Below are 12931 nucleotides of genomic sequence, written 5' to 3'. Positions count from 1 at the left end.
AGTTAAATTATATATTTATATATTATAAATTATATATTTCTTCTAATTTATTTAGTATTTCATATGTTTTTCTTAAATGTAATTTTCATACTGTATTTTATCTATCTTGCAAGACCAAAAATGTGTACTTTTCATTACAGTAACATAAATCCATCCGTCTCAAATGCCAAAAGTTTCTGCATTCCATCTCACCTCAAAATAACCCTTGTTGATAAATTTGTTTTGATGGCTGTTTTATCCAAAAGGTCAATTAAGGGAGGGATCCTCTAATTATTTTGGAGTAATTAGGCGCCAGACCACATACAGAGTGTTAATTTTACATCAGTGAGTTATGAGCTTCATAAAGATTCAAATTTAAAACAGGGTGACCTGTGCTACAGAGATTCACGGTATTAATCTCCAAACACGTTTGCATCTCTTGATCTCTGTCAGCAATTCCTTTCATTTTCAAATTAGAAAACATTTATTAAGTTTAACTTTTATGCATTTATTTATTATTTTTTCTACTTTGGCAAATTGCTGCCCTGCTGAACTGTTCATGATTGCCTTTTTGTTTGATCCTCTGATTTTAGTGTCATCTAGCACAGTGGTTCTCAACTATGTTTTACAGTAAACATTGAGCGCAAGCCATACAAAAGTGAGCTAAAATGTGTGTAATAAAGTATAAAAGTAATTTATTAATATAACTATCCGTTGCTGAATTGCTAATACTTGTAAAAGCATTTTGTTGTCAGCACAAATCACAAGTTTTACAAGTGAAACTGTAGTTTTGTTCATGATTTTGGAATTAGCATCTGCTAATCGGACTAGCATCTAGATGAATTTGCGCCCAAATACGACAAAGTTAGATTGAATGCACAATTTTTGACATCCACAACAAAATATATAAGTTTTTGTCATTTTTAAAAGCTGATAACCCTATATTTTTGTTATTCTTACTGTGTTGTTCTGCTGTTAGTTGTGCTTTATTTAGCAGTTAGCATCATGTAACATTTAAATTTCTGCTTCCTGGATCAAAACGGTCTAGTTGAGAACCACCGATCATCAATTATAAGATATTTTGAGAAAAATTGAGCTTATGAAAGAGATAGCACCTTGTTTACTTTGATTTTGCCTCAGCCGTCTACATTTAAATTGACTTTAGCATTTCCCGCCATTTTAGGCTAAATTATATTCAGTCAGATGTGGAATATTCCTATGTCTGTCAGATTTTTGAATATAAACGTTGCCTGATGCTTGATAAATGTTGTATATGAAAACAAAATGACAGCTAACGTTAGCGTTTGTCAAATTGCTAAGGGTAAACAATGCTATACTAGCATTAGCTTGTGTTCTTCAGGTGTACACTCATAAACAAGATCATTATGTGTTTAACGTGAAAATGTTTGCTAAACAAACATTCTCTTCAGTTTTTCAAGTAGGAAATCAGAAATTTAGACTTTGCAAACCCTTGTATTGCTTATAACTTCTCAATGGTACAGTAAAGTACAGTATACTATCTTTTAACCGTAGCATTAACATGGCTGTTTGTTCTCTAAGGAACATTTCACTGCTTCATACCCGGACAGCACTTAGTCGGACTGTAGCAGTCGGTGTGTTAGCCTGTTAGGGCATTAGCACGGCAATAAGTGGCTGCTGCTGTCAGCAAGAAGTCCCAGCGATCCAAAAGCTGCCAAAGATCACAGCTAGGAGTCACACGCCGGCGCTAGCGGCTGACACTGCAAGGTGCCGTCACATGCCAAGCTAGCACACTCATCTCAAACACAAGGACATGCTTCGTCCTTCGACTGACTAGTGTTTTTCTGCCGCATTAAAAGAAAAAGGGCTGATGCTATTAGGCTATAGCCTTTTTGATTATAATTGCAGATGAATACATTTTTAATGAGGCTATTAGCATAGTGTAGCAAAGCATCAATGGTTCACGTTTTGTTTAAAGAAGACTTATATGTAGACTTGTAACATTTTTATGTGCCATTCAAAGAAAACATTTACAGTACGTCTGAAATGTAAGAAATTTGAAGAAGGAATGGCTTAGAAAAGTGAGAAAAGAATTAGCATGATTTGTTAGATGCCACTACATTTGATATTACCTATTATGTAATAAAATTTTTAGACATTTTTAAGGGTGACATAATTGCTTAAGTACTATGCAACTGATTGTATGCGTATGCAAATTTAGCCAACCATACAAAAAGTTTCTGACATATATAATAAGTAGGGCTATCATTTTATCATGGTAATGTAATGTAATGTAATATAATGGAAAAAAAAAAAAATTAATAATGCAAAATTAAATAAATAAAATATAAAAACGAAACTGACCATAAACTTATGAAAAGTGCTGTTAAAAATGTTGTGCAAATAAATAAATAATATAATAGATTTATTTATATAAGTGGGGCTGTTAGATTAACATGTCCATTTAATAAAATGCACAACAAATCGCAACTGATCATATACTTACAAAAAGTCCAATTTTTGTCATATATAATGGTACATTTAAGAAAAATATAAAATATTAAATAAATGTAAGAAATATAAAAATATAATTTAAATGATTAATTTATTTTTAATATATAATAATATTTGCAGCCCTAATTAATATATATATATATATATACACACACACATATATAACTTAAATAAGTAATAAAAATAATAATAATAAACAATTTATGAAAAACGCTTTTGATACTTTTGGTCATATTCATACTTAAGTTTTAGTTTCTTCTGTTTTTTCAAATGCATATTTGTGAAATTTTAATGTGACTTTCAAAGAAATAATGCATGTCTGAAATATGCCAAATTTGAAGAACTAATGGCTCAGAAAATGTATACTAATTCTAAGAAAAGTGCTTGCGTGAGTTAAGTTTGATGTTTTTAAGGATAACTCAAGTTTTTTTTAGGACCAGAGTTTTATGGTAAAAATCATGTGATGTGACGGCTAACAGTCTGTTTGTGTTCCCCCAGCTTGATGTTCTGGACTAACTGGAACGAGCAGAAGCCAAGCATCATGAGGTCGACTTTAACCGGCCGGAATGTCCGCGTTATTGTTAGTGTGGATGTCATCACCCCTAATGGACTCACCATCGACCACAAAGCCGAAAAGCTGTATTTTTCCGATGGCAGTCTCGGCCACATCGAGAGGTGTGATTACGACGGCTCGCACAGATACGTGAGTATGGAGCCGCTTTGTGTGCGACTTTTAAAAAATGCATGGAAGTGCATTAGCCGAAGCGGAGGCTGTGCCTTAAGAGCACTGCAAACGTCTTTCAGCCTTTGTGAAGCTTTTCTGTTTTGCTGAGGTGAGACATTGAAGGAGGACATAGAGAAATTTCGATCCCATCCGCTGAATACAGTTCACTTGGGTTCAGTACATTGTCACTTAAAACTAAAAATTTGCTCTTGCCAGGAGGAGCAAATAAAAAGACCTAACGATGTTAAACAATAACTGAACATTTTTCTTATTGTTCTTAGTTCTAGGTAACAGTGTTTTTGAGTATTTCAGGTCATCTGTTCCCCTTCAGGATGCAGCAATGCCATGTTTCTGTAATGTATAGTGAGTAGGATCGTCGTTTTAACACATTCAATTAGTAAAAAGTGTTTTTTAGCAAAAACAGAATCAAACTAAATTCCTGTTTTTGTTATATATAGTAAGTAGGGCTGTCAGTTTAATATGTTCAATTAATAAAATTAATTATAAAAATAACATATAAAAAGTAACACAACCGATCATAAGTCACAGGTTTCTGTCATATATAATAAGTAGGGCTGTCAGTTTGACACACTAATTTAATAAAATGTATTATTAAATTTACTATTAATTTAATAAAATTGACTATAAAATAACAAAAATAAAAAGTAACGCAACTGATCATATACTTATGAAAAATCGTGTTTCTGTCATATAATAAGTAGGGTTGTCTGTTTAACATGTTAATTTAATAAAATTAATAATAAAAAATTAAAATGCAAAAAAATAAAAGTAAGTAGGGCTGTCAGTTTAATGTTAATAAAAAAAATCAATTATGAAAATAAAGCACAAAAATGTAAAGCAACTGTGATCATCCATGTATGGTCATTCAAGTTTTTTTTCATATATAATAAGTATAGTTCTGTCAGTTGAACATGTTAATTTAATCAAATTAATTATAAAAATACAACCCAACTGATCAAATACTTATGAAAAATCCTGTTTCTGTCATATATAATAAGTACGGCTGTCAGTTTAACATTAGGGGGAGAAAAAAAGAAATTTCCGCTTTTTCATTTGCGATAAAAATTGACACAATTAATCATGGTCATATTTAAAATCCTGTTTCTGTCATGTGTACTTTTAAGTAGGGCTGTCAGTTTACCAGTTTAATTGAGTAAAACAAACATATTTACAACTCTGCTTAAGGAATTATTCCAACTATTTAAATTGATTGACAGACCTAAAAATAAGTTGTTAATAACTGCTAAAGTAAACCGATTTTAATGTTTGCTTTCATCAAGGCCCAGGAACTGCAGGTTAGAGGGTTTGACACAGTTTATCAGTTGACGACCGCCAACAATGCCGTGGTGTGCTAAATGGGTTCTAGCTGGCTAATGAAACGATCTGCTCGCTAGGCTATTAAAAAGTGAAAATTGGTCTGGGCGAACAAAAGGAAGATTTGTTTTCTTGCGTGTCAGACAGATAGCAAGGCTAGCGAGGCGGACCCTGTCAGAGTGCGCTGGAGGAGGAAGTGCCATCTAGGTTACTGCTGACAGATTCAATCTCCAGCCTTTTCAAACGTCCTCTAGAGGAAAACACACAGAGCCACACATTCAAACTCCCAGGAGTTCAGAATTAATAATGCAAATTAGATTAAACTTTCTTAATAACAACAAAACATCAAATATGACCCTATTTACTTTCATGAAGGTAAAGTGTGTGATTTCTAAACTACTTGAATCAACCAGTGGTAATATAGTGGTTGGAAATCGATTAATTCTATTCAGATTTTTTAAAACAATTTTTAAATGTGTTACTGTGTAATTTAATAATTTCTTTAAAGAAAGTATTTGATATGTTGTATAAATTTAGTTATTACTTTCACACGAGGCTTTTGTGAAAAGTGTTTCCATCAATTCAGATTTGCACCCTTATATAATGCATTGCATAATTTATCATTTTCTTCAAAGGTATTGAATTGTATAGAATTCAATACCTGAATTGTATAGGTATTGTATAGAAATGTTACAGTGTTACAACAATGTTATAACTTTCAAATGAGGCTTTTCTCTTTGTAGCTGTCAGTGAGAGTTGTTTACCTCAAATTTGCAGTTTTCAGTTTTTAATCATGTTACCGCGTAATTTAATGTTTTCTTTAAATAAAGTAGCGAACGCTGCACTGATGTTGGTACTTTCAAATGAGGCTCATTGATATGGAAGCCCGTTTCCGCCACTGGGGGAAAAAAAAAGTAATTGCTTTTTATCTCACAGACTTTTTTTCTTGCAATTGTGAGTTTACATCTGGTAATTCTAACTTTTTTTTTCTTTCTCAGTATTGTGTGAGATATAAACTCATAATTGCAGGTTATAAAGTCAGAGTTGCATGATATAAACTCATAATTCTAATAAATAAAGTCACAATTATGAGAAATAGTCAGTTTTTCCCCCTCATAATTACGAGTTTATATCTCACAATTTTGACACTGTGATGGGTGTCTGAGGCTGGAATCGAACTCGGGTCTTCTAGTCAACTGAACTGCCTCTTTTACCACTGCGCTATGGTGGATGACAAATAACAGATGGACCCAAGGGCAGAAGAATAACATGCAGGCTTAGATGACTGAACAAAAAGTGCTTTACTGAGGAGTCCAAGTTCAAAAGTACAACAAAAAGGAAGCCGTGCTTCCACAGAAAAAATACAAGAAATAAAAGATGAGCAAAAGGCAAATCCAAAAACACAACAGACTTAGCTTTCTTGGTGAGGATAACACCTGCATAGTAGGCTCAAGACTGAACACAACTGAAAGAAAGAGGCATGCTTAAATAGGCAAACACAAATTAGGTAATGACCCACAGGTGGGAGGAATCAAGTCCTAATGAGTAGTAATACAATTAATTCTACAGAAGCTAGGGCCACCTAGTGGCTGGGAGAGTCATTACACGGCATAAGTGTCAGTGCCAGCTAATGGTTGGGGGAGTCATTACAAGCTGGAGCCTTACAGGAGCCCCTCCTCCAGGAACGGCTCCTGACGTTCCCCTAGCTGTGTTGTTGTCCACGGCGGTGGAACTCCCTGATGAGATCTGGGTCTAGAATATCTCGAGCTGGCACCCAAGACCGCTCCTCTGGGCCATAACCCTCCCAATCCACAAGATACTGGGTTCTCCCACGGACCTGGCGAGAGTCCAGTAGTCGGCGCACGGTGTAGCTTTTAAAGTTGTCCAAATGAAGTTCCTAGCAATGCATATTACTAATCAAAAATTAAGTTTTTATATATTTACAGTAGGAAATTTACAAAATATCTTCATGGAACATAATCTTTACTTAATATCCTAATGAATTTTTGCATAAAAGAAAAATCCATAATTTTGACCCATACAATGTATTTTTGGCTATTGCTACAAATATAGACCCTTTTTCTGTTAGTAAACATTGTGGCGTTTTTTTTTTCTGTGGGTGGAGCTTAGGTGGAGGCAGAAAGATTCCCCTGACCGCTTCACTAACGCTAGATATGAAGTTTGTTAGCTTGTTTTTTTAACAATGACTGGAGAAAATCCGATTTTACATGCATATTGTAAGGACACTCACTGTCCGGGACCGCGATTGTTATTTGAAAAGGTTAACTTTAACGGACGAAACCAGATCGGCCGACCTGTACACGCTCACTCAAAGCTTGGACGATCTGACAGGATTCCCTCTGGTTGAGTGACTCACATCTAACGTGTATAGTAAAGACAAACTCACCGTGTCTATCTAGTCATGATGAAGATGTATATACATTTCAATTTCAGCAGGCAACTATTTTTACAGCTACATTATTATTCCAGCCACAATTAATCACGACAATGTATATACAATTACAAATGATTATATATAAATTGTCAATTAGTTGTTTTACACACATGCACACAGACATTATTTCATACACGACATAATCGTGAGATGCATAAGAAATCTTTAGAAGCATCCATAACAACAAAAGACAATACTTTATTGAACCTTTTATGATAAGAAGTGTGCGCTGCAAACGCAAGCATTTTTGACGATCGTTTCTGTCCAGTCCGCTTGTTTTATCGCGTTTTAACCACAGCAGTCTTCGTTTTTTTTTTTGTCTGACAGTGGCATCTTTTTTTGCATCGATTCAGATTTTTAGTTTTCAAATTTATAGTATGTACTACGTAATTTGCCAATTCCTAAAAGTAGTAAATGCAATGTAGAAACATTACGATGCATCTTTTCTCTTTGCAATTGGCTGAGAAGCATTTGCTTAATTTTAGATTTGTAGTTTTTAGTTTTTTAAAAATGATACTCATGAATTTTAATCATTAATTTAACAATTTCTTTAAGAACGTAGTGAATGAATTGTAGACACTTTACACTAATGTTTGCGCATTCAAATGAGGCTTTTCTGTTTACAGCTGGCTTTCAACTCAGTAGTTTTCAGTTTTTAATAATTTTACAACAATTTCTTTAGCAGAGAATGGCCAATAAAAATTTCACAATGTCGCAATTCTTTCCAGTGCTCATAAAAATCATCTCCAATCAGATCTGACCACTTTATGAGCACATTGTTCTGTAAGTAAAAAGGGGTGGAGCTTATCAAGGGGTCAGTATAGCTTTAAATAAAATAGAACCTGTTTTAGTTAAGGTTATGTTTGAGTAACCCTCCGTGGCATTATTGGAGAGCAAAGTCTGAGATAATCCCTGCTTAGAAGCTACTTGAAACGTAAGCCTGCGCTCGGAGCGGGAATGTCATGTTCTTGTCCACTGATTTGTAATTCAATGCTAAAACATGTCGATCTTAAGAGAGCATGAAGAGGTTTTCACCTGTCGAGACGACAGCTCTGATATCAGAACGTCATGCAGATGTGTCTGCCACATCTTTCATCCTGATCCCCCACACACGTGCAGGCGGCGATGAAACACTTGGGAATAAAGACATCTCGACCGCACGAGGGTGAGAACACGTGTTTGACATGTTGTCATCGCGGATTAAAGCGCGAGCCTCGCTCTCCACGCGCCCATCAAGCCGCCTATTATTACAAAGACTCTGGCATTCAAATGGACGGCCCTTCAGAGACATCTGTGTCTGCGTGTGTTACTGAAGAGCAGTTAATGCTGCGTGTGGCTCACAAAAGCCAAGCAAAAAACATGAAAAGCTCTTAAATCTGGGGAAAAAAATGTGTGCAGCCTCTCTTTTAACCCATCAAGGGTTACATGCAGTTATCATAGAAACTGTGATGAAGAATTTGTAGTGGCTTGATTTGTGGACATTATATTACATAGTAACCTAACATAAATATTGGTCTCTCTATTTATTTGGATTTGTTTATTTATTTCTCCTTCCTGTTTCTTGTTGCTTTGCTATATTATGCCAAGATATTTTTTTGTGGCTTGAAGTTTTTTGTTGTTGTTGTTGTTTTTATGTATTTATTTTATCTTTATAATTTGTATCCATCCATCTATCTATCTATCTATCTATCTTTTTTTTTGTACAACAAAAATATAATGGTGTACCCTTAAAAAAATCGAATTGACTTTTTAAATGTTTTGACGGTTTTTTCTCTCTCTGAATTTTTCTCTCTGAAAAACGAAACGAAACAAAACAGTGTCAACTTTGACCAAATTGGAAGTGCCTTGATTTTTATTTAGTTTTATGTATTTACTGCTGTTTGTTCTCAATATTTCTGCAAATAAATTTGAGAAATCACATTTTTTTTTTGCCCTTTTTTTTTTTTTTTTTTTACACACAGGAGAAAATCTCACTAAATCTCATTGACTTTTCTAAATTGCTTTGACATTAATTAATTTGTTTTATTTACTGCTTTGCTTTTTCTCAGTATTTTTAGTTTTTCATATAAATCTGGGAATTCAGAAGTGTTTTTCTTTTTCTTTTTCTTTTTTCACGCACAGCAGAAAAATAAGTAAATGATAGACTCACTGAATTATTTAATTTTTTTTAACCTTGCATTCAGGGCTTATGTACCATATGGAGTTGTGGAGAAAAAACATAAATAAATAAACTTATGATGATACAGTTTCCACTGAGTAAATCATGACAGCTTGTTTTTGATAAGGATCAAATGACTAACTGTTTTATTTTACTCACCAACGTCTAATTTTAAATGTATTTGTTGAGTGTAGATTTTGAACCCCGGTTCGTTCTCATCTCTACCATCTCAGTGTTTCTGAGTGACTGGACTTAATTCATTTCCTTCAGGCACGTGAAGAACAGCCCCTCTCTCACAGCTTACCTTCCTCCCTGAGGCTATGCGTGATGTACTGTATCTCTGTGTCTGTTACGACAGCGATTCCATTTACACTCTCTGTAGATCTGGGTTAATCATTTATAATGTGGGGGATAATGGAGGAGGACTGTCCTTCGGGTGTCACAGTGCTTTCCCTCCGGCTCTGGACGGGCCCGTGTGTCTGTGTGAATTATACAGACACTCTGTGTGCTTTATTTTGGTCTGTGCACCTTTGTGCTGAATGTAAACTGCCTGATGGAACTGTTCTGTACAGCAGTAGAGATGCTTTCATTTATTTATTATCAATGCTTCAAAGTTATTGAATGATTTTTACAAGATAACTGTAATATTTATGAATAGTATCTATCTGTCTGTCTGTCTGTCTGTCTGTCTGTCTGTCTGTCTGTCTGTCTGTCTGTCTGTCTGTCCGTCCGTCCGTCCATTGTTCTATCTTTCTATCTGTCTGTTCTGTCCATTCGTCCATTCATCCATTGTTCTACAGTATCTATTGTTTTACCAGTCTGTCTGTCTGTCTCTCCATCCATCCATCATTCTATCTGTCATCCTACCTGTCTGTCTATCTCTCTTTCTATCGATCATCCATCCATCCCTCCATCCATCCACCATTCTATCTATTGTTCTACCTGTCTGTCTGTCCGTCCATCCATCCATCCATCCATCCATCCATCCATTATTTTATTTACCATTTTACCCATCCATCCATCGTTCTATCATTCTACCCATCTGTCTGTCCATCCATCCATCATTCTATCTGTTGTTCTACCTGTCTGTCTGTCTGTTCGTCCATCCATCCATTCATCCATCCATCATTTTATTTACCATTTTAACTGTCCATCCATTCATCCATCCATCGTTCTGTCTATCATTCTACCCGTCTGTCTGTCCATCCATCCATTCATCCATCCATCATTTTATTTACCATTTTACCTGTCCATCCATCCATCCATCGTTCTGTCTATCATTCTACCCGTCTGTCTGTCCATCCATCCATTCATCCATCCATCATTTATTTATGATGGACCATTTTACCTGTCCATCCATCCATCCATCGTTCTGTCTATCATTCTACCCGTCTGTCTGTCCATCCATCCATTCATCCATCCATCATTTATTTATGATGGACCATTTTACCTGTCCATCCATCCATCCATCGTTCTGTCTATCATTCTTACCCGTCTGTCTGTCCATCCATCCATTCATCCATCCATCCATCATTTTATTTACCATTTTACCTGTCCATCCATCCATCCATCCATCCATCGTTCTGTCTATCATTCTACCCGTCTGCCTGTCTGTCTGTCCATCCATCCATTCATCCATCCAACATTCTATTGTTCTATTGTTCTCATTCTATCATTCTATCTGTTGCTCTGTCTTTTTGTCCATCCATCCAACGTTGTATCTGTTGTTTTACTTGTCTGTCTGTCTGTCTTTCCATCCATTGTTCTGTCTATTGTTGTACCTGTCTGTCTGTCCATCCATCTACCAGTCGTTCCATCATTTTAACTGTTTTTTTTTTTTTTTGCTATCTGTCTGGCATTTAAGCACAAGTTCAAAAAGTTCACAACGTTTTTAAGGTCATGAGAAACATAAATTCACCAAAAGTTTTTGACTGCTAGTCTATAACCTGAAATATGTAATAGTGCTCTTGTAAAAAACTGTTTTTTTATTTTTTATTACCAGGATATTTCCCTCACCTAAATTCTTCTTCTTAAATTTGTAGGTCATTGTGAAATCAGGACCCGGAACGTTCTTTGGCTTGGCAATTTACAGAGACTTCATCTTCTGGTCCGACTGGACGCGGCGGGCCGTGATCCGCTCTGATAAGTTCACCGGAGCCAATACGAAAGTCCTCCGTGCAGACATCCCTCATCAACCGATGGGAATCATCGCTGTTTCCAACGACACCAACAGCTGTACGTGATTAATTTCCTTTGTTCCATCACATGATGCAACTGTTTTAACATGTATCAAACGTTTTTAGTTGATTTTGAAGTGTTGTGTCAACAAACCTTTATAGTATATTTCTAAAACCCTTGAATCAAAGAGAGTTTTAAAACGAGCAGATAAACACGTTTCTTGGTTGATGTAGCAGATGTCTTGCCATCTTGTTTGTATTAGTCACACAAAGCTTGTTTGTATTATTCACACAAGGTGTCTGAGATGCTTACTCTGTGATGACAGCAAACACAAAGCAAAGTCACTGATGTTAGATGCGTCAGAAGTCTGGGGGCTTTTTTGATGGGTGCGCGGGAAGCTGGAACAAAATCTACACATTCTGACATGAGGGTCAGATAAGCAGCACATAGTCACAGTGTTCTTTGCTGACTCTACGTATTACAGGACAAGCTGGGTTTATGTCAGCATGGTGTGATAAATACAAAAACAAATCATACTAAGAGTGACTGTACATCATTAGAGTGGACTTATTCAGTAATTATAGGCTGATATATTTCCATAAGTGAAATAAATTCTGAGTCCAGAGTAAAGGACCTACTCTGAGTCAAATTTTTTTATTCAGATTTTATCTGTATATTCAGATCCTGAATCAGGATTGTGATTAGTGTTCAGATTATGACCTAGACTCATATACAGATTGTGATTCAGATTCCTATTGCTCTGAATTAGAATATTGTATATATTGTGTATCCATATTGTAATATAGATTATATTTGCTCTGAATATGTAGATTCCAATCTGTAATCTATATATTCTGTATGTAATCTATGTAATCTCTGTCAATCTATTCTAACCTGTAATCTATATTCAAAGTATATGATTTATACTATAAATACAAATTGTGATTCATATTAGAATTAAGATTCTTTGATCGCAACATGTAGATTCTAAATCATTTCAGTGATCTATATTCAAAACAGATTGTGATTCAGATTCCCTTTGATTTGAATCTAGATTTTGGATTCAGATTGTGCTCTGCATTGTACCCTAAATCCACATTCAGGATTCACATTATTATATATGATTTACATCCATATTATAATTTAGATTATTTTTGCTCTGAATATATAGATTGTAAATTAAGTTTGTGATCTATACTCAAAAAGTTTAATTTATGCTATAAATACAGATTGTGATTTCAGATTGCCTTTGATTTGAATCTAGATTTTGGATTCAGATTGTGATCTGTATTATACACACATACTGCAATCCAGATTCTGTTTGCTCTGAATATATAGATTCTAAATATAAATAGTGATCTAAATTTAAATTTATGATCTAGACTATTAATGCAGACTGTGATCCAGGTTCTTGTTCACTCTAAATTTAGATTCTTGATTCAGATTATGATCAATTATAATCATATATATATATATATATAATTATAATCAGAATGTAATTACAATTTGTGTATATATATATATATATATATATATATATATATATATAGTATATTTCACTCACTGAAATGCAAATCAATTTCTAACCTTTATATAATGTGTTTTTTCT

General features: G+C 34.7%; 1 protein-coding gene across 1 annotated transcript in view; it reads left to right on the top strand.

Moving 5' to 3' along the window:
* Nucleotides 1-12931, top strand: part of LOC107717225 (low-density lipoprotein receptor-related protein 1B-like) — a gene marked incomplete at its 3' end in the record, with an annotated part of 268070 nt that overhangs the window by 149413 nt on the left and 105726 nt on the right. The window contains exons 41-42 of the mRNA XM_016523907.1: nucleotides 2971-3175; nucleotides 11187-11379. Coding sequence (XP_016379393.1) covers nucleotides 2971-3175; nucleotides 11187-11379 — 398 coding nt within the window. The remainder of the gene's footprint in view (nucleotides 1-2970; nucleotides 3176-11186; nucleotides 11380-12931) is intronic.

The sequence above is a fragment of the Sinocyclocheilus rhinocerous genome, unplaced genomic scaffold (genome assembly GCF_001515625.1).
Source record: "Sinocyclocheilus rhinocerous isolate Xijiao unplaced genomic scaffold, SAMN03320098_v1.1 scaffold4043, whole genome shotgun sequence".
Taxonomy (NCBI): domain Eukaryota; kingdom Metazoa; phylum Chordata; class Actinopteri; order Cypriniformes; family Cyprinidae; genus Sinocyclocheilus; species Sinocyclocheilus rhinocerous.
The sequence above is the reverse complement of the archived record's forward strand: the minus strand, read 5'-3'. Positions and strand labels throughout refer to the sequence as shown.